Raw genomic sequence first — 23,419 nt, forward strand, 5'->3', positions numbered from 1 at the left:
CCAGGTCTTTCCATATCTGGACGCCAGGACAGGAGGACCATGATCCTCGCTGCCCCCCATTGGTTAAGAGAAGTCTGGTTCCTGCTACTGCGGGATCTCTCCCAGCGAGACCCAATCCGTCTGGGGACTACCCCAGACCACCTTACATAGGATCAGGGCAGATTACGCCACCCCAACTTCCTGGCCCTGACCCTGAGGGCCTGGATATTGAAAGGTTGATCCTGCAGCCTGTGAATTTCTGAAGACATGTCTCGGGTCCTGGTAGCCTTAAGAAAGCTGTCCACTAGAGGAAGTCTTATGCTTTGAAGTAGTGGAGGTTTACAATCTGGTGTGAGCAGAAGGGCCTCGATCCCTTCTCCTGAGTGACCCGGGAAGTCCTGGATTTACCTGCTGCACCTTTTGGAGACCGAGCTTAAAACCAACTCTGTTCGGGTGTATCTGAGTGCCATTGGTGCATACCACCAGGTGATGGATGGCTCACATATCTTGGTGCAGCCCCTTGTAGGGCATTTCATGTGTGACTTGCTTCAATTGTGGCCTCTACGCAGGCCCCCGCAGTGTCCTGGGACCTAAATGTGGTGCTGACCCAATTGATGAAACCGCTGTTTGAACCGCTGCACTCCTCTACTCTTAAGATTTGACGAAGGTCATATTCCTGATAGCGATCACATCTGCACGCAGGGTCAGTGAGCTGCATGCCTTGGTAACATCTGCCCTACACAAGGTTTTTCCATGCCCAGATGGTCCCACGAATGCACCACCCTAAGTTCCTGCCAAAGGTGGCTACAGAATTCCAACTTAACCTGTCCATTGTCCCATCCACTTTTTTCCCTAGACCTCATTCCAACCCAGGTGAAAGGGTGCTGGCACACACTGGATTGTAAAAGGGCCTTGGCCTTCTGTCTTTGGCCTGCTGTCCAGTCCAGGTAATCTGCTCAACTATTTATTTCTTATCACCCCAACAGTCTGGGTATAGCTGTTACCAAGCAGACTCTTTCTACCTGGCTAGCCAAATGCATCGCCTTCTGTGACCAGGCAGGGCTGCAACTGATGGGCCATGGCCACTACTGTAGCCCACCTGTGTGCAGTTTCCATGAGGGAGATCTGTAAGGCTGCGACGTGAAGTTCTCTCTACACCTTTGCAGCTCACTATTGTCTGGACAGGGTGGCCGTTGTGATAGCAGATTTGGCCAGTCTGTCCTCAGAAATCTTTTTCAGCTGTCAATCCAACTCTTCCTATCTATGGCCCTATTTTGGGTTCAGGCTGTTCCCAATGTTACCAACAGCACTTCTGTTTTGTGCCTGTTGGTGTCTGTTGGTCCCATTGGTCTTGGATCCAGCCTGTAGCTAGGCATTCACCCACATGTGAGGACTACCACCATCCTGCTTGTCCTAGGAGAAAGTGAAGTTGCTGACCTGTAACAAGTGTTCTCCTAGGACAGCAGGATGTTAGTCCTCAGGAAACCTACCTGCCACCCCACAGAGTTGGATTCTCCTAGCTTGTCTTATTTTTTCGTGATCTACTTAAGAGACTGAAGAGATCTCGCATGGATGTGTGGATAGTGGCATACCGGGCTCCATCGGATGATGTCACCCACATGTGAGTACTAATATTCTGCTGTCCTAGAATAACACCTGTTACAGGTAAGCAACTTCGCTTTCTGCCTGCTTCGAGATTACTTATTCTGTACCACTGGTTGGTACCCTGGTATTCGATGAGAGAAAAGTGAATGGGGAAGAATTCAATTAGACCCATTTTCAGCACAGGATAAACATAATTTGGTGTTAATTGTTTTTAAGTATTATAGGAAGGGCCACATGCAATTTTTCCTCTCACTACTAAATTCACATTTTTTTTAACAAGTTGAAAGATGGACATCTGTACTGGAAAGAACCTTGATGCATGCATTATTGAAGCATTGAGGCTATATATTTTGTGACAATAGCTAATAGAAGAGAAAAACATTCTGGCCGAGCAGTTGCAAGCAGAGACAGAGCTATTTGCTGAAGCAGAGGAGATGAGAGTGCGCCTTGCAGCCAAGAAGCAAGAATTGGAGGAAATCCTGCATGATCTGGAATCCCGGGTGGAGGAAGAGGAAGAAAGGAACCAAGCACTTCAAAGTGAAAAGAAAAAGATGCAGACACACGTTCAGGTATATTTAGCATTAAAAAAAACAAACTTGACTTTCTGTAAATTTGGCTAAGATTTTAGACTCTTCTCTCAAAAACTTTTGTAACTACACTTCATTTATTCTTTAGAAATGAAGTGGTTTAGTGTTAAGTGAGCTTGTGTTAAGAATTTTGAAATATGAGTCAATCTTCCCCTGGCTTGAAATCCTGAACAAGTCACACTGTCTACCCGTTCCTCAACTGCAATTTGATAATATAAGAAAAACATTCCTTCTTGGAAACATTTATTGTAGGTGTCAAGCCTGACCTGAAAAATCCAGCTTAAACTTTTATCTAGCATCTCCTTCAGTACTAAGGTTTCCTCAACTTTCTGGTTTCACACATTTCCAGATCTTGACCATTTTTAATGTGTTCATCTGAGACTGTTTTCTCTGCTTTCCTCTTTTGGCCTCTATCATGCCCTTCAGTGCTAGATTAGCTAGTTTGCCACCTTAGCCTCTGAGTATATGACCAGCAAATGATTTTCCTTTGGCCAAGTCTTTTACCAGGGTTCTTCCACCTCCCATCTCATGCACAATCATTCGAGATTTGGTCCTTTCCTAGTTGTCACTTCATGTAGCAGGTTCGGGGTTAGTGAATATTTGTTTCTTTGGATTGTTTAATGTATATGGGATTTCCTCAACCACTGTCCACCTCCGCCCTTCCCCAGTCCTCTTGATTAGATTTATTTTGAATTTAATAATTAGTCAAGTTTAAAAAAAAAAAAAAGTGATGTTCCAAATCTGTTTACTACTTCTGCGCTTTAAGCAGTGCCTTTTTATTTTTTTAAATTTATTTTATTACTGGTAAGAGGTTAGATATGAATTTGGAAAAAGATGTTTTTACTAAGCAATCAGCAAAACTATGTTTGAACTTACACACAAATTAAGATCCACAACATAAATCGTCTAAATTATAAAAATTAGACCTTCATACATGGATGATTGTGAAAAGAAATATCAATCATCTTCAGTATAATCATCAGTAAACTGTAAAAAATATTTTAAAAAATGACAATCACATTAAAACTTTTGGGGTAGATTTTATAAATTTACGCGCGCGTGTACTTTTGTTCGTGCACCAGGCGCGAACAAAAGTACGCTGGATTTTATAATATACGTGCGTAGCCGTGCGTATCTTATAAAATCCAGGGTCGGTGCGCGCAAGGGGGTGCACATTTGTGCAACCTGTGCGCGCCGAGCCCGGCGCGTGCTGCCTGTTCCCTCTGAGGCCGCTCCGAAATTGGAGCAGCCTCGGAGGGAACTTTCCTTCTGCCTCCCTTCACCTTCCCCTCCCTTTCCCTACCTTCCCCACCCCCCCGGCCCCTATCTAAACCCCCCCCTACCTTTGGCAGATTTACGCCTGCCAAAAGCAGGTGTAAATCTGCGCGCGCCAGCGGGCTGCTGGCGCGCCATCACCCAACCCAGGGGCTGGTCGAGAGGCCTCGGCCATGCCCCCGGGCCGGCGCCACGCCCCGGGACTTACACGCGTCCCGGGGCTGTGCGCGCGCCGGCGGCCTATGCAAAATAGGCGCGCTGGCTCGCGAGTGCCCTGCGCGCTTAAATCTGGCTGGATTTACGCGCGCAGGGCTTTTAAAATCTGGCCCTCTATGTGTGTATATATATATATATATATATATATATATACATACATACATACAAATACAGCCATCCCACAGTGGTCTTCAAACTGCTTTATCCTGAAGTGTTCTATCAGACCAACTTAACTGTGGTGATGTGTGCAACAAATATGTTATATATGCCCCGATGTTGAAAAGATTGCTTATGTCTTCTGATATCCATAATTGAGGTCTTGCAGTCTGACATGGATCCTATTTTTTTAAACTTGTATTTCTGCCTTGGGGACTACAACACATTCCAGTGTGTCCTGCACAATCAAATACACTGCCAGTTTTAAGCTTACCGTCTCTTCATCAGGAACCAATCGTATCTCTTCTCTTGATGATATAAAAAACTGATTCTCATTGGTGCCTCTAGATAAATTAACTTAGACCCACTCTCTTTAAATGGTTATCTCATCTCCTATCAGAGAAGGTCGGATGTGATCTATTAGTCCATCTGATATCTTGAAAATTATGTGCAAATTGTGTCAAGCAGTGTTCTAGCAGACCTTGGGTCTTTCTGATATTTAGACAACTCCTATGCTCTATTAATCTTGTCCTTATCAGACATTTGGTACACTCTTCATAGATTTTAGAACAATTGTATTTTAACACACACCACAAAATGTGACCTATAAATTGTCTGATAGCTCAGATACCCTCAAAACTGGATTTATCCCTCCTGTCCATGCAGTGTGTTGGCAAAGATTGCATTTTGTGCATGTTTAATGAGCAGTTTTTTCAGATGACCTTACTGCCATCTCCATAGGTAACACGGGGCATATGACTCATCATTTTTTTTAATTTTCTTTTTTTTTTTTCATTTACAGACAATGAAATAACGCCAGATTGTTGAACCAGATTCACAAAATTAACAAACCACCATATTCAAAGAATTAAATATCATCAAGCCCACATTGATAAATGGGGGGAGGGAAAACATTTCCAAGAGCAATATTAGTCAAATAAGAGGAATCTGGGAAAACCAAACTATTACATAGCCAGCAAATTACCTCTTATGCATTCAAGTAGCAATGATTCCCTTATCTAGTTTCTTCACTCATCTCTAATAAAGTTTTCTAATTGTAATGGGTCCAAAAATACAAACTTATTTTGAAAAGTGACTAAACACTTACAAGGAAATTTAAGAAAACAGGTTACCCCAAGGGCCAATACGTTTTGCTTTAACAAAATTTCCTCCAAGATTGAGTAACTCTGGACACATCCAGAAAAACCTGTAATTTTTTCTCAAAAAAGGAAAAATCATTCTTGAAATACATCAGGCTAGATTCCTATCCTGTTCCATGCAGATAGAAACCAATAATGTGGCTCCAGTAGGAATGTCAGCCAGCGAAGCCTCAAGCAAAGTAGTAACACAAGACTCTGAGAAAATATCCATCCCCCTTCCCTCTTCATTTAAAACTTTTCTAAGTGAATAATAAATTCTTGATAAAACTGGCATCTTATCCTCAGGTATAGCCAAAAGGTCTGTCAAATATTTTTTAAACAGTTCATATATCATCAACCTTGTATAACAAAAATTAAGAAAATGCAAATTCTTCAGCCTCAAGTAATTTCCGGCAATTCCAATTAATTGTGTAAATATAAACTGTTCTTTATATGAGAAGCCCCAGACGTTTGTAAGGATGCTGCTTGAGAATTAAGCACAGATAATGACCTCTCAGGACCTTTCAAATGTAATTCTTAGGTCTCCATTTTGGTTCTAATTTCAAAAGAAATTATACTAATCTGGGTTAGCTTTTTGTCCAGTTTAGCAACAATCCTCCAGACATCTGTGAAAACATTTGGGGGTTTCTCAATATTTCCAATGGATCTGGTAATATCAGAGAGAACCAATGGAAGAGGGACCTCCGCAGATGGGAGGAAGATGCCATCAGGACTTGATGTTATAGCCAATATAGGGGAAGAAGCAGAGATCTCAGCAGGCCCTTCATTAACAGTCTAGAGACCTACCCCACCAAGTTGGAAGTCTGCATCATTACACATATCTACAGCAGGCCCCATTCAATGGAATGCGCTCCCACCAGACATTCGGCTTGAGTTCTGCCACTCTTCATTCAAAAAAAAACTTAAAACCTGGCTCTTTAGCCAAGCTTTTCCAGGACCATGATCATCATTTTTCCCCTCCAACCAGCAAGAACATATCTTCTTCACAAACCCCCATTTTCCATACCACTACCTACTTCGGTATCTAATCTCTTGCTGCAGGACACTTGAGACTTTCTCACTTATACGTTATAATGTTTATGCTCAATAAGACCTGTCAACTTAATTGTTTAAGTCTTTTTTTTTTTTTTTTTCTCCTTTATCTTTTGGTCATCAATGTTACAACGTTATTGTTAAATTTTGAACTTATGTACACTGTTCCAAGTTTCATAACCTTGTTCTATGTAATGCCTTTTGGCAATTTTCATGTTCTGTTTCAATGTAAACCGATGTGATCTTTATTTCATATAGGAACACCGGTATATAAAAATCTAAAAATAAATAAATAAATAAATAAATTACACCAATTGAAAACTGACCTATTGGCCTGGATACTAATGAACTCTCTCTATCTATCTATCTATCTATCTATATATATATATATATATATATATATATATATATAGGCAAATGGAGACACCGTCGCCACTTCATATAGCTTATAAAATTTGTTTCTGAAATAAGTCCCTGTTAAGTACATTAAGCTAGATGAAGTTCATTAGTATTCTCTGTGGCTAAAATTTTCTTCACTCCGAATGCTAACTCCCATAATTCTGCATCCATAGTTACTAATATATTAGATGTAACCCGTTGCATCTCTGCCAATTTTCTAAGCATGTGTGATGTTTTACACATGATTGACTGGCACCACTGGCTGTTAAAAAAAAAAAAAAATCATCAAAAGTCACTAGTGGCTCTAAAACTGATCTATTCAATGACACGGGGCCACTTGCAATAATTGGTGTACTTTCAGGATTTCATATTATAATGGAATCCTTGGCTGTGCAGCTTTTAAGAATTTATTAATCAAAGTTTCTTCTTCCCCCCCTCCCCCCCCCCCAAAAAAAATAATTACCTGTATTACTGACTGTAAATCACAAGTTGGGTCTGTATCTAACTTAATATAGTACAGAATCTAAAAGTTGACCGTGCATCTCCACTGTATATTGTGATTGCTGTAACACCACCATTGTTCCTTCTTTGCTAGTTTAATTAGGATCTCCAAACAGTGTTCAAAGGGCTTTTCTCTCTTCAGCTCAGTCTTAATCCAACTTGCCTCCAGACATTGTAAATCTGTTAACACTAGATTCTTAAACATTAACATTTAGATTCTTAAACATCACTATATAAATAGGTACTGGAAGAATCTAATTTGAGCGTTTGAACTATGAACATGTCTGTAAATGACCTGATAAACCTATTTATAGATGCTTGATTTTCAAAAGAATCATGAAGTACTATAGGAGCAAAAGTTAAACCTTTATTCAAAACACTTAATATCACTGGTGTTAACAGTTGCCTGACAAGATCAACACCACTGATTCTATGTTTGGGAACACGTTGCCGATCTGTGCCATGAAATATCCTGGCTTCCTGGTGGTCTCTGACATAGTCTGGACTCTCTTCTAGGTCTGTAAATAAGACCACTCTTTAAAAAAGAAAAAACAAAAACAAAAACTGCTTATACTTCTGATTCATTTGAAGATTCTTCTGAGGACTGAAAAAGAATCCACTTTTGAGTATTAAATGGTACCAATGTTTCGTTAACCCAAGGATATACTCTCTCTCATAATCTTGCTCATCCCTGAGAAACTTCTTGACCTTAATTTGCTTCATTTCTCTAACTTTTTTACTGTTATCTTGATTTCCCATAGTGATGTATAAGAAAATTATTCCTTACCTGCTAATTTTTGTTCCTGTAGTACCACAAATAAGTCCAGACAGTGGGTTATGTCCCCCTTCCAGCAGATGGAATCATAGCAAAAACTGAAAGAGCACTCTCTGTATCCCTTCAGTATCAAGTATATCAAAGCAGATAGAACCACACTTGGATGGATCAAGACAAAAATAGTGACGACAATAGGAATTGGATGATGACAAGCCCTTTATTAAAATGCCTGACTCTGGCCGAGTTTCGCTCCCTTGCACAGAGCTGCCTCGGGCAACTAAAAATGGACATACAAACAATTAAAACACATACATATAAATATTAAACCATATACATATAAAAAAATTACATGTATATAAAACTAACAATAAACATACATTCATTTAAAATATGTCATAAAACGATCATGTTTTAGGAGACATAAAATCAAAACTACATATATATGTGTATAAGAGTATGTGTGTACTTATGGATACAATACAGTAAATGACAACATACATGCATGGCAGACATAAAAATTGATGCAAAAACTAAACAACATTGTTATACAGAGAGATTAGAGATGGTGACTTTATGTCATAGATAATATGAAGGTGTAAACGATGGAGTCAATACTGGTTATAAAACTCATTATGAATATCAATAATATAATATGTAATGCTTACTTCATTTTACCAGGACTTGATTTGGTCAATGTAGAAAATATCGCATTGATTATGCCTAATTGAACAAAAACAATGAAATAAAAGAAATGTACCATAATAGAAAAAATAAATAAATAAATAAATAAAAATAAAAAAACAAAAAAAATTGTGAAAACAAAAAAATGAAGAATAAAAGGGAAAAAAATTAAAAAATAATTATTTTATCAAAAATAAAAGAAATAAAAAAAAATGTAAAGAATAATGATAAAGAAATACAAAAATCAACCGATGAAAGATAATTGAGGATGCCAAGTGAAAGAAAATAAAATATAGAAAACTTAAAAGGGGTCTACCTTCGGTGCAGATGAATTCCCACTCAAACACATAGACTTTCTCTTATCAGCATAGTATTGCTACGTAATAGCTGCTTTGAAGTCAAAAACGTTCTGTACATGACAACTATATTAGAATAGAAATATCATAATGTCATTCATAAAGCACTCTTGAACTGTTCAAATCAATGCTCTGCTATTAAATACACTAATATACGTGATGTCACTCATAAAATAACAGTGACTGGCAAAACGTAAGTTGTCACAAAGAACGGCTTATTCCTATTTGTTAGCTGTTGACTGTAATTACAAATGACGCTCAGTTTGAAATTACCAGCTCGCTGTAAATTTTATACTAGCAGAACTATATAAATAGCTTAAGAACTTATGCTATAACCAGAGCCGGCTAATATTACTAACTGCTAAAGCAAACCAAAAGGAATTGGAAGTGCAAGATATAATATGCAGGAGCGGTACTTACATTTAAATAGACGAGCCGTCTTTTAGCTAGTCAAGAGAAAGGACGCCGCGAATGGCGTTTATTTATGCAGGCTCTCGCGATATCCGGCTGGATTTTCGCGCCAAAATCATAAAAATGAAATCACTCTTAAACAATGAATTTTGATCATGAAGATAGTACGTACTATATCGCCTGTCTCAAAATCTCCTAAAATTTATGACTACTGATAAAAATCATGATACATGCTGTATTTTTAGTTCCAAAAATAAAATAAACCATACAGAATAAGATTTATGCAGGCTCTCGCGATATCCAGCTGAATTTTTGCGCCAAAATCATAAAAATGAAATCACTCTTAAACAATGAATTTTGATCATGAAGATAGTACGTACTATATCGCCTGTCTCAAAATCTCCTAAAATTTATGACTACTGATCAAAATCATGATACAAGCTGTATTTTTAGTTCCAAAAATAAACTTTTGGAACTAAAAATACAGCTTGTATCATGATTTTGATCAGTAGTCATAAATTTTAGGAGATTTTGAGACAGGCGATATAGTACGTACTATCTTCATGATCAAAATTCATTGTTTAAGAGTGATTTCATTTTTATGATTTTGGCGCGAAAATCCAGCCGGATATCGCGAGAGCCTGCATAAATAAACGCCATTCGCGGCGTCCTTTCTCTTGACTAGCTAAAAGACGGCTCGTCTATTTAAATGTAAGTACCGCTCCTGCATATTATATCTTGCACTTCCAATTCCTTTTGGTTTGCTTTAGCAGTTAGTAATATTAGCCGGCTCTGGTTATAGCATAAGTTCTTAAGCTATTTATATAGTTCTGCTAGTATAAAATTTACAGCGAGCTGGTAATTTCAAACTGAGCGTCATTTGTAATTACAGTCAACAGCTAACAAATAGGAATAAGCCGTTCTTTGTGACAACTTACGTTTTGCCAGTCACTGTTATTTTATGAGTGACATCACGTATATTAGTGTATTTACTAGCAGAGCATTGATTTGAACAGTTTAAGAGTGCTTTATGAATGACATTATGATATTTCTTATCTAATATAGTTGTCATGTACAGAACGTTTTTGACTTCAAAGCAGCTATTACGTAGCAATACTATGCTGATAAGAGAAAGTCTATGTGTTTGAGTGGGAATTCATCTGCACCGAAGGTAGACCCCTTTTAAGTTTTCTATATATTATTTTCTTTCACTTGGCATCCTCATCAGTTATCTTTCATTGGTTGATTTTTGTATTTCTTTATCATTATTCTTTACATTTTTTTTTATTTCTTTTATTTTTGATAAAATAATTATTTTTTAATTTTTTTCCCTTTTATTCTTCATTTTTTTGTTTTCACAATTTTTTTGTTTTGTTTTTTTTTTGCTTTTTTTATTTTTTTATTTTTTTTTATTTTTTCTATTATGGTACATTTCTTTTATTTCATTGTTTTTGTTCAATTAGGCATAATCAATGCGATATTTTCTGCATTGACCAAATCAAGTCCTGGTAAAATGAAGTAAGCATTACATATTATATTATTGATGTTCATAATGAGTTTTATAACCAGTATTGACTCCATCGTTTACACCTTCATATTATCTATGACACAAAGTCACCATCTCTAATCTCTCTGTATAACAATGTTGTTTATGTTGTTTAGTTTTTGCATCAATTTTTATGTCTGCCATGAATGTATGTTGTCATTTACTGTATTGTATCCATAAGTACACACATACTCTTATACACATATATATGTAGTTGTTTTGATTTTATGTCTCCTAAAACATGATCGTTTTATGACACATATTTTAAATGAATGTATGTTTGTTAGTTTTATATACATGTAATTTTTTTATATGTATGTGGTTTAATATTTATATGTATGTGTTTTAATTGTTTGTATGTCCATTTTTAGTTGCCCCTGAGGCAGCTCTGTGCAAGGGAGCGAAACTCGGCCAGAGTCGGGCATTTTAATAAAGGGCTTGTCATCATCCGATTCCTATTGTCACTGTTACACAGCTCACTGGATCGGCTACCGCTTTGTTTTTTGGGTCAAGACAAAAATAATCAGCAAACATGTATGGCAAAAATCCATAATGAACCATGAGAACCAGAACAACTTGCAGAAAGAACTATCAATTCTAAACAATGTACGCTGGATAAGGTAAACAGAGTATTCGAGCAGAAAGTCCCCTAGTATCCCAAAAAATTCTTAGGGAGGGCGTCTGGACTGATCCATGGTACTACAGGAACGAAAATTAGCAGGTAAGGAATAATTTTCTTTTCCCTGTACGTATGCGGATCAGTCCAGACGGTGGGCTGTACCAGAGTTTTCCTACATAGGGTGGGGCCCCGGATAGCCCTGCTCGAATTACCTGATCGCCAAAGGAACCGAAAACCGGTGCCTGGAGATTCAACCGGTAGTGGCGGGAGAACGTATGTAAGGACTTCCAGGTCGCCGCATGACAAATCTCCTGTGGAGACACCGCAGTGTTCTCTGTCCAAGAGGTTGCCTGAGCCCGGAGAGAATGAGCCTGGATGCCTTCTGGCAGGGGGCACCCCGCTCCAATATATGCTGACAATATGGAGGCTGTTAGCCAATGGACAATGGTAGTTTTGGACACTTTGCGTCCCCTATTTGGACCGCTCCACAAGGCAAACAGATGGTCAGAGAGGCGGAAATCATTCGTGACCTCTAAATATCGAAGAAGAACACGCTTGGCGTCTAATCATCGCAGATCTCTGGAATCATCGTCCGCGAAGGAGGGCAATTCTACCGACTGATTCAGATGAAAAGACGAGACCAGCTTTGGTAAGAAAGACAGCACAGTGGTCAAGGAAACTCCGGAGTTGGTGAAGCGGAGGTATGGCTCACGACAGGACAATGCTTGGACTTCCGAGATCCTGCAGGCAGAACAAATAGACACCAGGAATACCGTCTTGAGGGTAAGATCCTTGATGGAAGCCCTCTTCAGAGGCTCAAGAGGTGGACCTACGAGAATCCGAAGGACCAGATTTAGATTCTAGGAAGGAGATACCTCATGGAGTGGCGGCTTGACATGTTTCACCCCCTTCAAAAAAAACGAATTATGTCGGGATGGGAAGAAAGGGGTGCTCCCTCCAGGCGAGTGAGCAAGGCCCCCAGCGCGGCCACCTGAACACGCAGGGAATTGTAGGCCAGTCTTTTATCCAAGCCGTGCTGCAAAAAGGTAAGAATCTGTTGTACAGTGGCTTGACGCGGGAGAACATGCACCGAGGTACACCATGCCTCAAACACTTTCCAGACCCGGACATTTGAGACTGATGTGGACGTCTTCCTGGCTTGAAGCATAGTGGAAATAACTCCTTCTGGATAACCCCTCTTCCTCAGCCTGTGCCTTTCAAAAGCCAGGCCGCAAGACAAAAGCGATCTGCCCGGACGAAAAATACAGGCCCCTGATGTAGGAGGTTCGGAAGATGCCAGAGACGAAGAGGCCCGTCCACCGCTAGATTGCCCAGGTCTGCGAACCTTGGTCGTCGAGGCCACTCTGGAGCTATCAAAATCACTGGCCCTGGATGACACACTATCCGCCGAATGACCCTTCCGACTAGGAGCCACGGTGGAAACACACAGAGCAGAAGTCCTCGCAGCCACGGGAGGACCAGAGCGTCTACGCCTTCCGCCCCATGCTCTCTCCTGCGACTGAAGAAGCGCGGAGCTTTTGAATTCTTCCGAGTGGCCATTAGGTCGAGGTGTGGGAGACCCCATGCGTTGAAGACGAGAGCGACTGCATCCGCGAGAACTCCCACTCCCCCGGATCTATGCATTGGTGGCTCAAGAAGTCCGCTTGAACATTGTCCACTCCGGCTATGTGGGAAGCTTCCAGGCGACTGAGATGGAGCTCTGCCCACGCCATCAACTTGTCCGCCTCCAGCAAGACATGCCTGCGCCTCGATCCTCCCTGGCGGTTTATGTACGCCAGCGTGATTGCATTGTTGGAAAGAACCCGTACAGCTCTGACCTGGATCAAAGGGAGGAAGTGTTTCAGAGCTAGATGACCCGCCCTGGTCTCCAGGCATTTGATAGGCCACATAGCTTGTGCTGATGTCAATTGCCCTTGCGTCGACTGCCTCCCGCATATTGCTTCCCACCCAAAGAGGCTGGCATCCGAGGTAACGACAATCCATTGTGGCATCTCGAGATCCACTCCCTGTAACAGGTGGTCCAGCTGGAGCCACCAAGGAAGGCTGGTCAGAGCAACCTCCGTGAGCGGCAGAGGAGCCTGAAAATCCTGAGACACCGGCTTCCAGCGGAAGAGCAACGCCCTCTGCAAGGGCCGCATATGTGCCAGCGCCCAAGGCACTACATCTATCATGGAGGCCATGGAGCCGAGAACCTGTAGATTGTCCCAGGCTTTCGGACGCGAGAGGCCACGAAACCATTGTTCTTGTAGGAGGAGAGACGTTGCTTGTTCTTGGCTAAGAAAGACCTTGCCCACATTGGTATCAAATCGCGCCCCTAGGAAGTCAAGCATCTGAGGGGGGATGAGATTGCTCTTGGTAAAATTGACTACCCAACCGAGGGAGCGGAGAAGATGTAGTACTCTGCTGACCGACTGTTGGCACTGGGCTTTGGACTTCGCTCGTATGAGCCAATAGTCCAGGTATGGGTGAACAAGGATCCCTTCTCTCCATAGTGCCGCTGCCACCACCACCATGGTCTTGGTGAAGGTGCGGGGGGCGGTCGCCAGGCCAAAAGGAAGGGCTTGAAACTGGTAATGCTGGCCGATAATCTTGAAGCGCAGAAAGCGTTGATGGCCCTTTTGAATAGGTATGTGTAGATAGGCCTCCGTCAAGTCCAGGGAGGCGAGGAATTCCCCCCAGTGTACCGCCGCTATCACCGAGCACAAAGTTTCCATGCGGAAGCACAGTATCTTGAGAGTCCTGTTGACCATCTTGAGATCCAAAATCAGGCGGAAGGAGCCTTCCTTCTTGGGGACCACGAAGTAGACGGAATAATGGCCGCACCCAAGTTCCGACGGCGGCACTGGGATAATAGCTCCTAGGCCAAGGAGGCGGTCGAGCGTCTGGCGCTTCTGCAGGGGACCGCAGGGAGAGAAGAGAAATCTGTCCCTTAGTGGTCGAGCAAACTCTAAAGCGTAACTGTCTCTTAGAATATCCAGGACCCACTGGTCTGATGTAATCTTGACCCCCTCCTCGAGGAAAAGAGACAGACGACCTCCTATTCTGGGAATCGAAGAGTGGGCCGGCGAGACTTCATTGGGAAGATTTGGAGGCAGCTCCCTGAGAAAGGCCTCTCTAGCTGGTCTTTGGCCCCGAAAGGAATGAGACCAGGATTGAGATCTGGATGAAGGAGGCCTTTGATTCCCTGGTCTGGCCTGTGGAAATCGTCATTGACCACGGAAACAAGTCCTGGTGGTGTTGAATGGTCTGGGACTCCAAGGACGATCCTCCAGTAACTTATGCACCTTATTCTCGCCCAAGGATTTGATGATCTGCTCCAACTCATCCCCAAACAGCAATTTTCCTTTAAAAGGCAAGGAGCCAAGTTGGGACTTGGAGGAAGTATCCGCCGCCCAATTGCAAAGCCAGAGGAGACGTCTAGCCGAGACTGCTGACACCATGGACCGGGCCAGCATTCGGAGGAGGTCATACAGAGCGTCTGCTCCATGCGCTTCCTCGGGAGGAAGATCTTGAGCCCCCAGTAGTTGCTGGACCCATCTCAGACCTGCTCTCTGTATGAAAGAGCTACAAGCCACAGCCCTGACGCCCAAGGCAGAGACTTCAAAAATTCTCTTCAAGTAAACTTCCAGCTTTCTATCCTGAACATCACGCAATGCGGCGCCCCTGGTGACCGGAATGGTTGTCCGCCTTGTAACCGCAATTACAGACGCATCCACCTTCGGGACCTTGAGAAGGTCTAAGAAATCCACCGGGAGTGGGTAGAGCTTGTTCATCGATCTACCAACTCGAAGAGAAGCCTCTGGAGCGTCTCACTCCTGTGAGAGTAATTCCAGGATCATAGGATGAGTCAGGAAAGTTCTCGCTGGAGGGCGAAGACCTGCCATGATGGGGTCCCCCTTCCTAGTCACAGACTGGGTCCCGGAGTACCCCGGAGCGGGGTCAATCTCCAACTCTGACAAGACAAACTGTATCAGAGGATCCAATTCATCCCTTTGAAAAAGTCGCAGAACTCTAGGATCATCTCCTTCCAACTGGGAATAGGGCGCCGCATCATCCAGATCTTGGTCAATGCCCAAGCCTTGGGTGGGGTCCATGTTCGGGTTGACTGGAGCCAGGACCACTCTGAAACGTGCGGATCCCTGGGTGCCCCCGGGGCACTGGGGGAGCAACCCTTCTGGTCCCTGGGAGACCGAAGTGCCCGTAGCACCCAGGGTGGCTCCTGGGGCTGGGGCAACTGAATCAACCCCTAGCCGAGGGGCCTTAGCCGGAGGAGGGGCGAACGCTGGATCTTGTTGCTGGCCCTGCCTGACTAGGTAGGCATTATGCATAAGAATAATGAATTCTGCTGAAAATGGCTCAAGTAGAGGCCCGGGGGGCGGGGGGGGGGGGGGGGGGGGGCAAGCCAGTAGGAGGCGGGTCCCCTGAGGGTGGCTCTGTATCCGGGAGGAGTGCCGGAGTAAGGACCGGAGGAGAGGGAGAACGGCCCAGGTCTGCCGCAGCATCCGGCTGCGCTAAAGCTGTTGACCCTGATAACAAAATGACTGCCGTTCCCACCCTTTCCAGAGACGAGCATGCCTGCCCGCGCACAGAAGAACAGGCGGCTGAAGTCGAGGGCCCTTCCCCACCGTGGAGGCACCTCATACAGAGCCCGGAGCAAGATAACAGGAACCAAGGTCCCCACATGCTCAGCAACGCGTCAGTCGCAGCATGGGGGGAGGGCAAGACCCAGTCAGTCACCCTCGAATTGTACTGTCACTAAAGAGCGAAAACGGAGGGTTCTGTCACCGGAACCCAGCACTGACCCAGCTAAACAGATGAAAAACGTTTATTTATTTTTTCTTGACAGAGGAATGTTGCGTCTGTCTGTGCTGCCCCGAGGGAATCGGCTTCTCAGGGCAGCAGGCCGTGCGCATGGGGGAGAGGTTGGACCACCAACTTACACCCCTGGTAGAGAATAAGAGAGAAAATCTGTGAAGAAAGTCTTACAACCAACTTACCCCCAAACAAAGAATAGGATCAAATAAACAGACTGCCAGCATTAACAGGTCAGTCTGCAAGCTGCTGGGGGCAAACTTTGAGGAGTAGTAAACTCAAGACAAAGAACTGTTTAAGAGAAAAACTACTCTGACTGTCCTTTTTTTTTTTTTTTTTTTTTTTTTTTTTTACTGATCCATCCAAGGAGAGAAGAAAGAAAAATAAATTTGCTAATCTCTCAAAATTAGAAGGGAGATCGTAGGTGAGACCCTATCTGCTGGAGTCAGAGGAAATACTGAAGGGGTACAGTGCACCAGCTTAAGGGAGGGTGCTCTTTCAGTTTTTGCTCTGACTCCATCTGCCGGAAGGGGGAAGTAACCCACTGTCTGGACTGATCCGGATACGTACAGGGAACAAAAGAATCCAATGGCGCACTTTGTTTCAATTGTTCATGCTTTTCTGTGATTGTTTGCTTGTATTTCACTTGCAGTTTTCTTAGTATACTCTATAATTAGTTACATTATATGTAACAAACATTGAATATAGACATCGGTCTTTTGGACTGATCATTTGATTTGGTGATGGTTCTAGTCTTAGCTAAGCCACATTTTCTCTGGCGTTTACTAATTTTAATTTAGGCTCTTAGAGAATATTCTATAACCTTTGTAGTGAAGTTTTTATGATTTTCCTTATACTTTCAGTATAACTACAGTTACACAAATGAAGCTTCAATGATGAATGTTATAGCATAGGTTTTAGTGCAGCATAGTCAGATTTCCTTGACAATTGTATATTATATCTTCAGGATCTAGAGGAGCAACTTGATGAAGAAGAGGCTGCACGCCAGAAGCTGCAGCTGGAGAAGGTGACAGCTGAGGCCAAAATTAAGAAGATGGAGGAGGAAATCCTGCTTCTAGAGGACCAAAATTCCAAATTTGTGAAGGTAACTTCTGAAGTCTGCACACGAGATAAATGAAATACCCAATTGAATGTATGAAGAACTTAGAAATATTGTACATGTAAACTAGAATCTGAAATTTATAATTTTCATATATATAATCTAAATTAGTAATAAAAGGCTACTAAGTGAAAGCTATTTTTTGAAACAAGGACAAGTTATAAACATACTGTTACTTAAAATGACTGCCTTTTCATGAACAGGAAAAGAAATTGATGGAAGATAGAATTGGGGAATGTACCTCTCAGCTGGCTGAGGAGGAGGAGAAAGCCAAAAATTTGGCTAAGCTCAAGAACAAGCAAGAGATGATGATTGTAGATTTGGAAGGTAGGATTTAATGCATACATTTTGTAATCAAATTTGAGTACTTAAAATGTTCTCTGTAGGTGGGTCGTTAATTGGCTGGAAGAGGGATGATCCTAAGCACTCAAACCTAAAGAATAAATTTATCAGACCATGATATATTTTGATGAGAACCAGTTTTGTTTTAGAAAGTAACGTAATACAGAATTACTACTGTTGTCATTGCTGGGCACACTGTTTTGTAGTTTGGAACATAGTAATGCTGGAATTCTTGTCCAACTTGATACTTCCAGTGTATTTGATACTGTTTGTCATGATATTCTTATTTCACATATGGAAAGTATTGGTATCTCAGCGGTAGTGTTACGTTGCTTTACCCAACATTTTGTTATCCCACAATTTGTTATCCCAGAGTATTTCCCTGTTCATTGTTTTGTTACCCAGGTTATCCAAGTTATTTCTACCCTGTTCATTGTAAAACAAGTCTCTGTCTCTGTTAATGTCGCTAGTTGTAATGTAAACCGAAGTGATAATTAATCTTGTTAATTGAACCTCGGTATATAAAAGTTTTAAATAAATAAATACATAATTCTTTTTTTGCAAGGGAGAAGGCAGCATGTTCAAATAGCCTGTCCTTGAGAGCCATAATCCCGGTACCTGCACGGGAAATGAATTCTGGGCATTATTCCATTTATTTCATGGTACCCAAGAAAGAGGGCACTTTCCGGCCCGTATTGGACCTCAAGTCGGTCAATCGATACTTACGGGTCCCGAGGTTTCACATGGAAACTCTGCGCTCAGTCAAGAACGCAGTACAGCCAGGAGAATTCCTCACAGCCTTGGATTTATCAGAAGCCTACCTGCATATCCCGATTCACCAGGATCATCAGCGCTACCTACGCTTCAAGGTGCTGGGACGCCACTTCCAGTTCCGGGCATTGCCCTTCGGGCTGGCCACGTCGCCGCGGACCTTCACCAAGGTGATCGTAGTGGCAGCAGCGGTGCTCAGACGGGAAGGAATCCTTGTCCATCCCTACCTAGACGATTGGCTGATCAGGGCGAAATCGCGAGAGGAGAGCCATCGGGCAACCAACAGAGTGATCGCCCTTTTGGAAAGCCTGGGATGGGTAGTCAACCTAAACAAGAGTTGCCTACAGCCTTCCCAATCTCTGGAATATCTGGGAGTCCAGTTAGACACCCAGGCAGACACAGTCAGTCTCACCACCAAGAGAAGATTAAAACTTCAGAAGCGTCTTTGGTCCTTGATGGGAGCCAGTCGGCCCACGGCTTGGGATTACCTGCAGGTTCTCGGTCTCATGGCATCCACCCTGGAAGTGGTACCCTGGGCAAGGGCCCATATGAGACCTGTACAACGCTCCCTGCTCTCTCGATGGAGCCCCCGCTTCCGGCATTACTCCATGCGTCTACCTCTACCGGCCAGAGTGCAGACTCAGCTACGGTGGTGGTTGCAGTCCAACCACACGAGCAGGGGATCAAAGATGATCTCCCCCACGTGGACTCTGCTCACTACAGATGCCAGCCTGAGCGGATGGGGTGCACACTGCGAAGAACTCACCGCCCAAGGACGGTGGAGCAGGGAAGAGTCGGGGTGGAACATCAACCGACTAGAGGCACGGGCAGTCCGGTTAGCCTGCCTGCGATTTGTTCACAGACTAAGGAACAGAGCAGTCAGAGTGATGTCAGACAACGCCACCACGGTGGCATACATCAACCGACAGGGCGGAACCAGAAGCCAACAGGTGTCCCTCGAGATAGCCCCGCTGATGGCTTGGGCAGAGGCGAATCTTCAGGACATCTCCGCCGTCCACATTGCCGGAAGGGACAACACCACGGCAGACTTCCTCAGCAGAGAGAGCCTAAATCCGGGAGAATGGCAGCTGTCCCCCACAGCCTTCCAGATGATTGTGGATCACTGGGGGATTCCAGGCATGGACCTACTAGCGGACAGGTCCAATGCTCAAGTACCCAGATACTTCAGCCGCAAGCGAGATCCGTTCTCTCAAGGGATCGACGCCCTGGTTCAGCCATGGCCTCCAGGGGCCCTGCTATACGCCTTTCTCCGTGGCCCCTGCTGGGCACCCTTATCCACAAGATTCAGAAGTACCGGGACCTAGGTATTCTAGTGGCACCAGACTGGCCAAGAAGACCCTGGTATGCGGACATGAGAAGACTACTGGCAGGGGAGCCCCTTCCCCTGCCTCCGCTCAGGGACCTGCTAAGTCAAGGTCCCATCCTTCACGAGGATCCAGCTCAATTCTCTCTTACGGTCTGGCCATTGAGAGGGCTAGACTGAAGAAAAGAGGTTACTCGGAGCCAGTGATTGATAACCTCCTCCGAGCTCGCAAGGTTTCCACATCCCTCACCTATGTCAGGATCTGGAGAGTATTTGAAGACTGGTGCGGCACTCACGGCACCAATCCACATTAGACTACAATCCCTATTGTTTTGGATTTCCTGCAGGATGGACTTCAGAAGGATCTCTCCCTCAGCTCCATCAAGGTTCAGGTGGCTGCGCTGTCTTGCTATGGTCCCAGGAGGGATGGCAAGACCATTGCCATGCACCCAGATGTTTCTCGCTTCCTGAAAGGAGTCAGGCACATTCGGCCGCCACTGAAGTGGCCAGTGCCTTTGTGGAACCTCAACCTCGTTTTGGATTTCCTCGCGGGATCCACCTTCAGACCCCTTCGGGGCCTGTCTCTTCGTTCTCTCACTTTGAAGATGGTGTTCTTGCTGGCTGTATGTTCAGCACGCCGCATCTCGGAGCTACAAGCACTGTCTTGCCGTGATCCTTTTCTCAGAATCACTCCTGAGGCTATCCATCTTCGCACGGTTCCATCCTTCTTGCCGAAGGTAGTCTCACAATTTCACCTCAACCAGACCATATCCTTGCCAACTACGGCAGGTCTGAAGAAATCAGAAGAAGGGCGTTTGCTACGCCATCTCGACATTCCAGATATCTGGGCAGCAATCTGCCAAATGACAGAAAAACAGTACGAAAGACTGACCATCTGTTCGTCCTTCACAGCGGGAAGAAACAAGGTGAAGCGGCCTCTCGGCCCACCATCGCCCGCTGGATTAAAGAAGTCATCAGAGCGGCCTACGTAGAGGCCGGGAAGTCACCGCCTCTACAAGTCAAGGCCCATTCTACCAGAGCCCAAGCGACATCTTGGGCGGAATCTAGGATGCTGTCGCCTGCAGAAATATGTAAAGCGGCGACATGGTCCTCCCTCCATACCTTCTCCAGGTTTTACCATCTGGATGTCCAGGCCAGGGAGGATACAGCATTTGCAAGGGCAGTCTTAAATGGTCCTCAGGCAGCCTCCCGCCCGGTCCGGGAGTAAAGCTTTTGTACATCCCACTTGTTCTGAGTCCATCTGGCTACACGACAGGAAATGTGGAGATTACTTACCTGATAATCTCGTTTTCCTTAGTGTACACAGATGGACTCAGCATCCCGCCCAGCTGCCTGTAGTCATTGGTTTCACCGATTCAAGGTAAGCCTTCTCACTTCTTACATGAGTGCGTCCACTCTGCCAGGTGTCGACGCCTTCCGGTTGGGAATGCTGGCGGTCTCCAGCTACTATCAATCGGTCAGGGGAATCCTGTTTTCACTATTTTTCTTGATCGTCAGTACACATATATCCATAACAGCTTTTGCAAGGAAGATTACTGAAGAGCTTAACTTCCTGTGGGGGTATATGTACCCGTGCTGTCGTCAGATCAGTCTCCAACTGCTAGCACGAGCACACTATACCCACTTGTTCTGAGTCCATCTGTCTACGCTAAGGAAAACGAGATTATCAAGTAAGTAATCTCCACATTTGACCAGTCTGTTCTTCAGAACTTGTTTGAGGTGTAGTGCCCAACTCTTTCCTGCCTAGGGCCTGTTTTTATTTCAGGCTGCTGCCCCCCCCCCCCCCCCAATAAGTTAAGATTAAAATACAAAAAAAGACTTGTTGCCAACAAAAACACTGTTGTGCCCATTGGCACTGGTTTTGTTGCTTCTTTTTTTGTTGGGGGCAGCCTATAGCTAGGGATTACCCATGTATAAAGGCAGCAGGATGTCAGTCCTCATGAAACCCTTTGAGTTGGTTTCTCCCAAATTTTTTTTTTGCTAAATTACAAGACTGAAGGGACCCCACATGGACGTGCGGTATGATGGCATGCATGGGCTTGCCCAGTGAGGCTCAAAGTTCTGGAAACTTTTACATACTATTCCATGCCGGACTTCATCTGATTTCACCCATGTGTGAGAACTAACATCCTGCTGTCCTCAGAATACTGGTTACATTAGACTTGTTGTACTGGGTCAGACCATAGGTCCATCAAGCCCAGTATTCTGTTTCTAACAGTGGCCAATCCAGGTCACAAGTACCTGGCAGGATCCCAAGGAATAGATAGATTCCAAGCTGCTTATCCCAAGAATAAGCAGTTGATCTTCCCAAGTCCACCTTAATTGTTTATGGACAAAGAAAAGGAAAAACCATAGAGCCAAGTACCCCTTGTAATTACATACAGAGATCTGGAAAAACTGAAAATTCATCAAACACCTACAGACTCCTGGAGGATGTCTCTTAAAAAAAAAAAAAAAAAAAAAAAAAAAAAGACCCTGCTCTACCAATACTGGCCTTCAGGCAACTATCTAATCTGAAGCAAAAAAAAGAGTAAAAAAATAAGCTTCTAACAAACTCAGAAAAAAAAGAAACTGGCACACATCCATGCAATATACCACATTACAAGCCATGCCAGCATATCACCACAGAACTCCACAATCACTCAAATGGGAAAAACATTCAACTCATGCTCCTCCTCTAATATAGTATATGTTGTTCAGTGCATAAAATGTGAAGGAGCATCCTACACTTGAGAGAAACCAGACACTGAGTCTATCCGCATAGACAGCTCTATCGCAACAGAAGAGACCAAGGCAACACTTCCATGATAGAGCACTTTTCAGAACCAGACAACTACATTAATGACCTTATTATCAGGATAATTAAAAGGAAAACGTAAAACATGAAACTGAGGGCAGCCATAGAGTTGCAGCATGTAAAATACTGCGCATGGGTGGTGAAAGGCTTTGGCCTTTTTTTTTTTTTAGAAAACTCTGGAAAATCTGTCCATTTGTTGCTGAGTGAGAGAACACCTGTTACAAGATAGGCAGCTTTACTTTCGAACAAGTTCTAATTCTAAATATTTTTGTGTTGGAGTCCCATAATCTACATTAACTCTTCATTTGTAACCAACTAATTCTGGTCAGATATTTGTACAAATATGGTACTGATTACATAAATGGAGGATTATGGTAATCTTTCCACTCAAGGAATTGATTTTAGGGAGAGAGGTTTCACTATAAAAATATGAAGACTGAGAATTGGCAGAAAATTAGTATTGTATAGAATTTACATTTTTCATTCTCTGAGGTCCTAAATTGGGCACAATTTGGCACCTATTTTGCAATAGGCAGGTTTACTACATATTTTAGAACTGACCAGCTAACCAGAATATTTGTCTTTATGATTAGGCAAAACTTGGACAAAATATAATTACTAGTTTATGCAATTTTTATGTTTAGATGCTTAAGATTCTTAGTTTACATAAAATAAAAATCTGTGCAGGAGTATCTTTAAAGAACAAATTTTTTGCATGAAGGAAAAAAGGGAGCCAAGGATGTGACACTCAAATTGCACAGTAAGAATGTGCAATTGAAAAACTGAACAATTTAAATGTTTACTTCTGTATGTGGAGAAGGGCTTCCTGAATCTCTTGGTAACCTGGGTTTCCAGATATCCACAATGAATAATCATCAAATTACATTGGAGACTAGTATATGCAGTTTTCTCA

General features: G+C 43.3%; 1 protein-coding gene across 4 annotated transcripts in view; it reads left to right on the forward strand.

The window, feature by feature from the left end:
- Window positions 1–23,419, forward strand: part of MYH10 (myosin heavy chain 10) — a 461,218-nt gene that overhangs the window by 322,029 nt on the left and 115,770 nt on the right. For all 4 annotated transcript variants that reach the window (XM_029600341.1, XM_029600340.1, XM_029600342.1 and 1 more), the window contains 3 exons: window positions 1,947–2,153; window positions 17,099–17,236; window positions 17,455–17,578. In XM_029600341.1, the coding sequence (XP_029456201.1) occupies window positions 1,947–2,153; window positions 17,099–17,236; window positions 17,455–17,578 (469 nt within the window). The remainder of the gene's footprint in view (window positions 1–1,946; window positions 2,154–17,098; window positions 17,237–17,454; window positions 17,579–23,419) is intronic.

The sequence above is a fragment of the Rhinatrema bivittatum genome, chromosome 4 (assembly GCF_901001135.1).
Source record: "Rhinatrema bivittatum chromosome 4, aRhiBiv1.1, whole genome shotgun sequence".
Taxonomy (NCBI): domain Eukaryota; kingdom Metazoa; phylum Chordata; class Amphibia; order Gymnophiona; family Rhinatrematidae; genus Rhinatrema; species Rhinatrema bivittatum.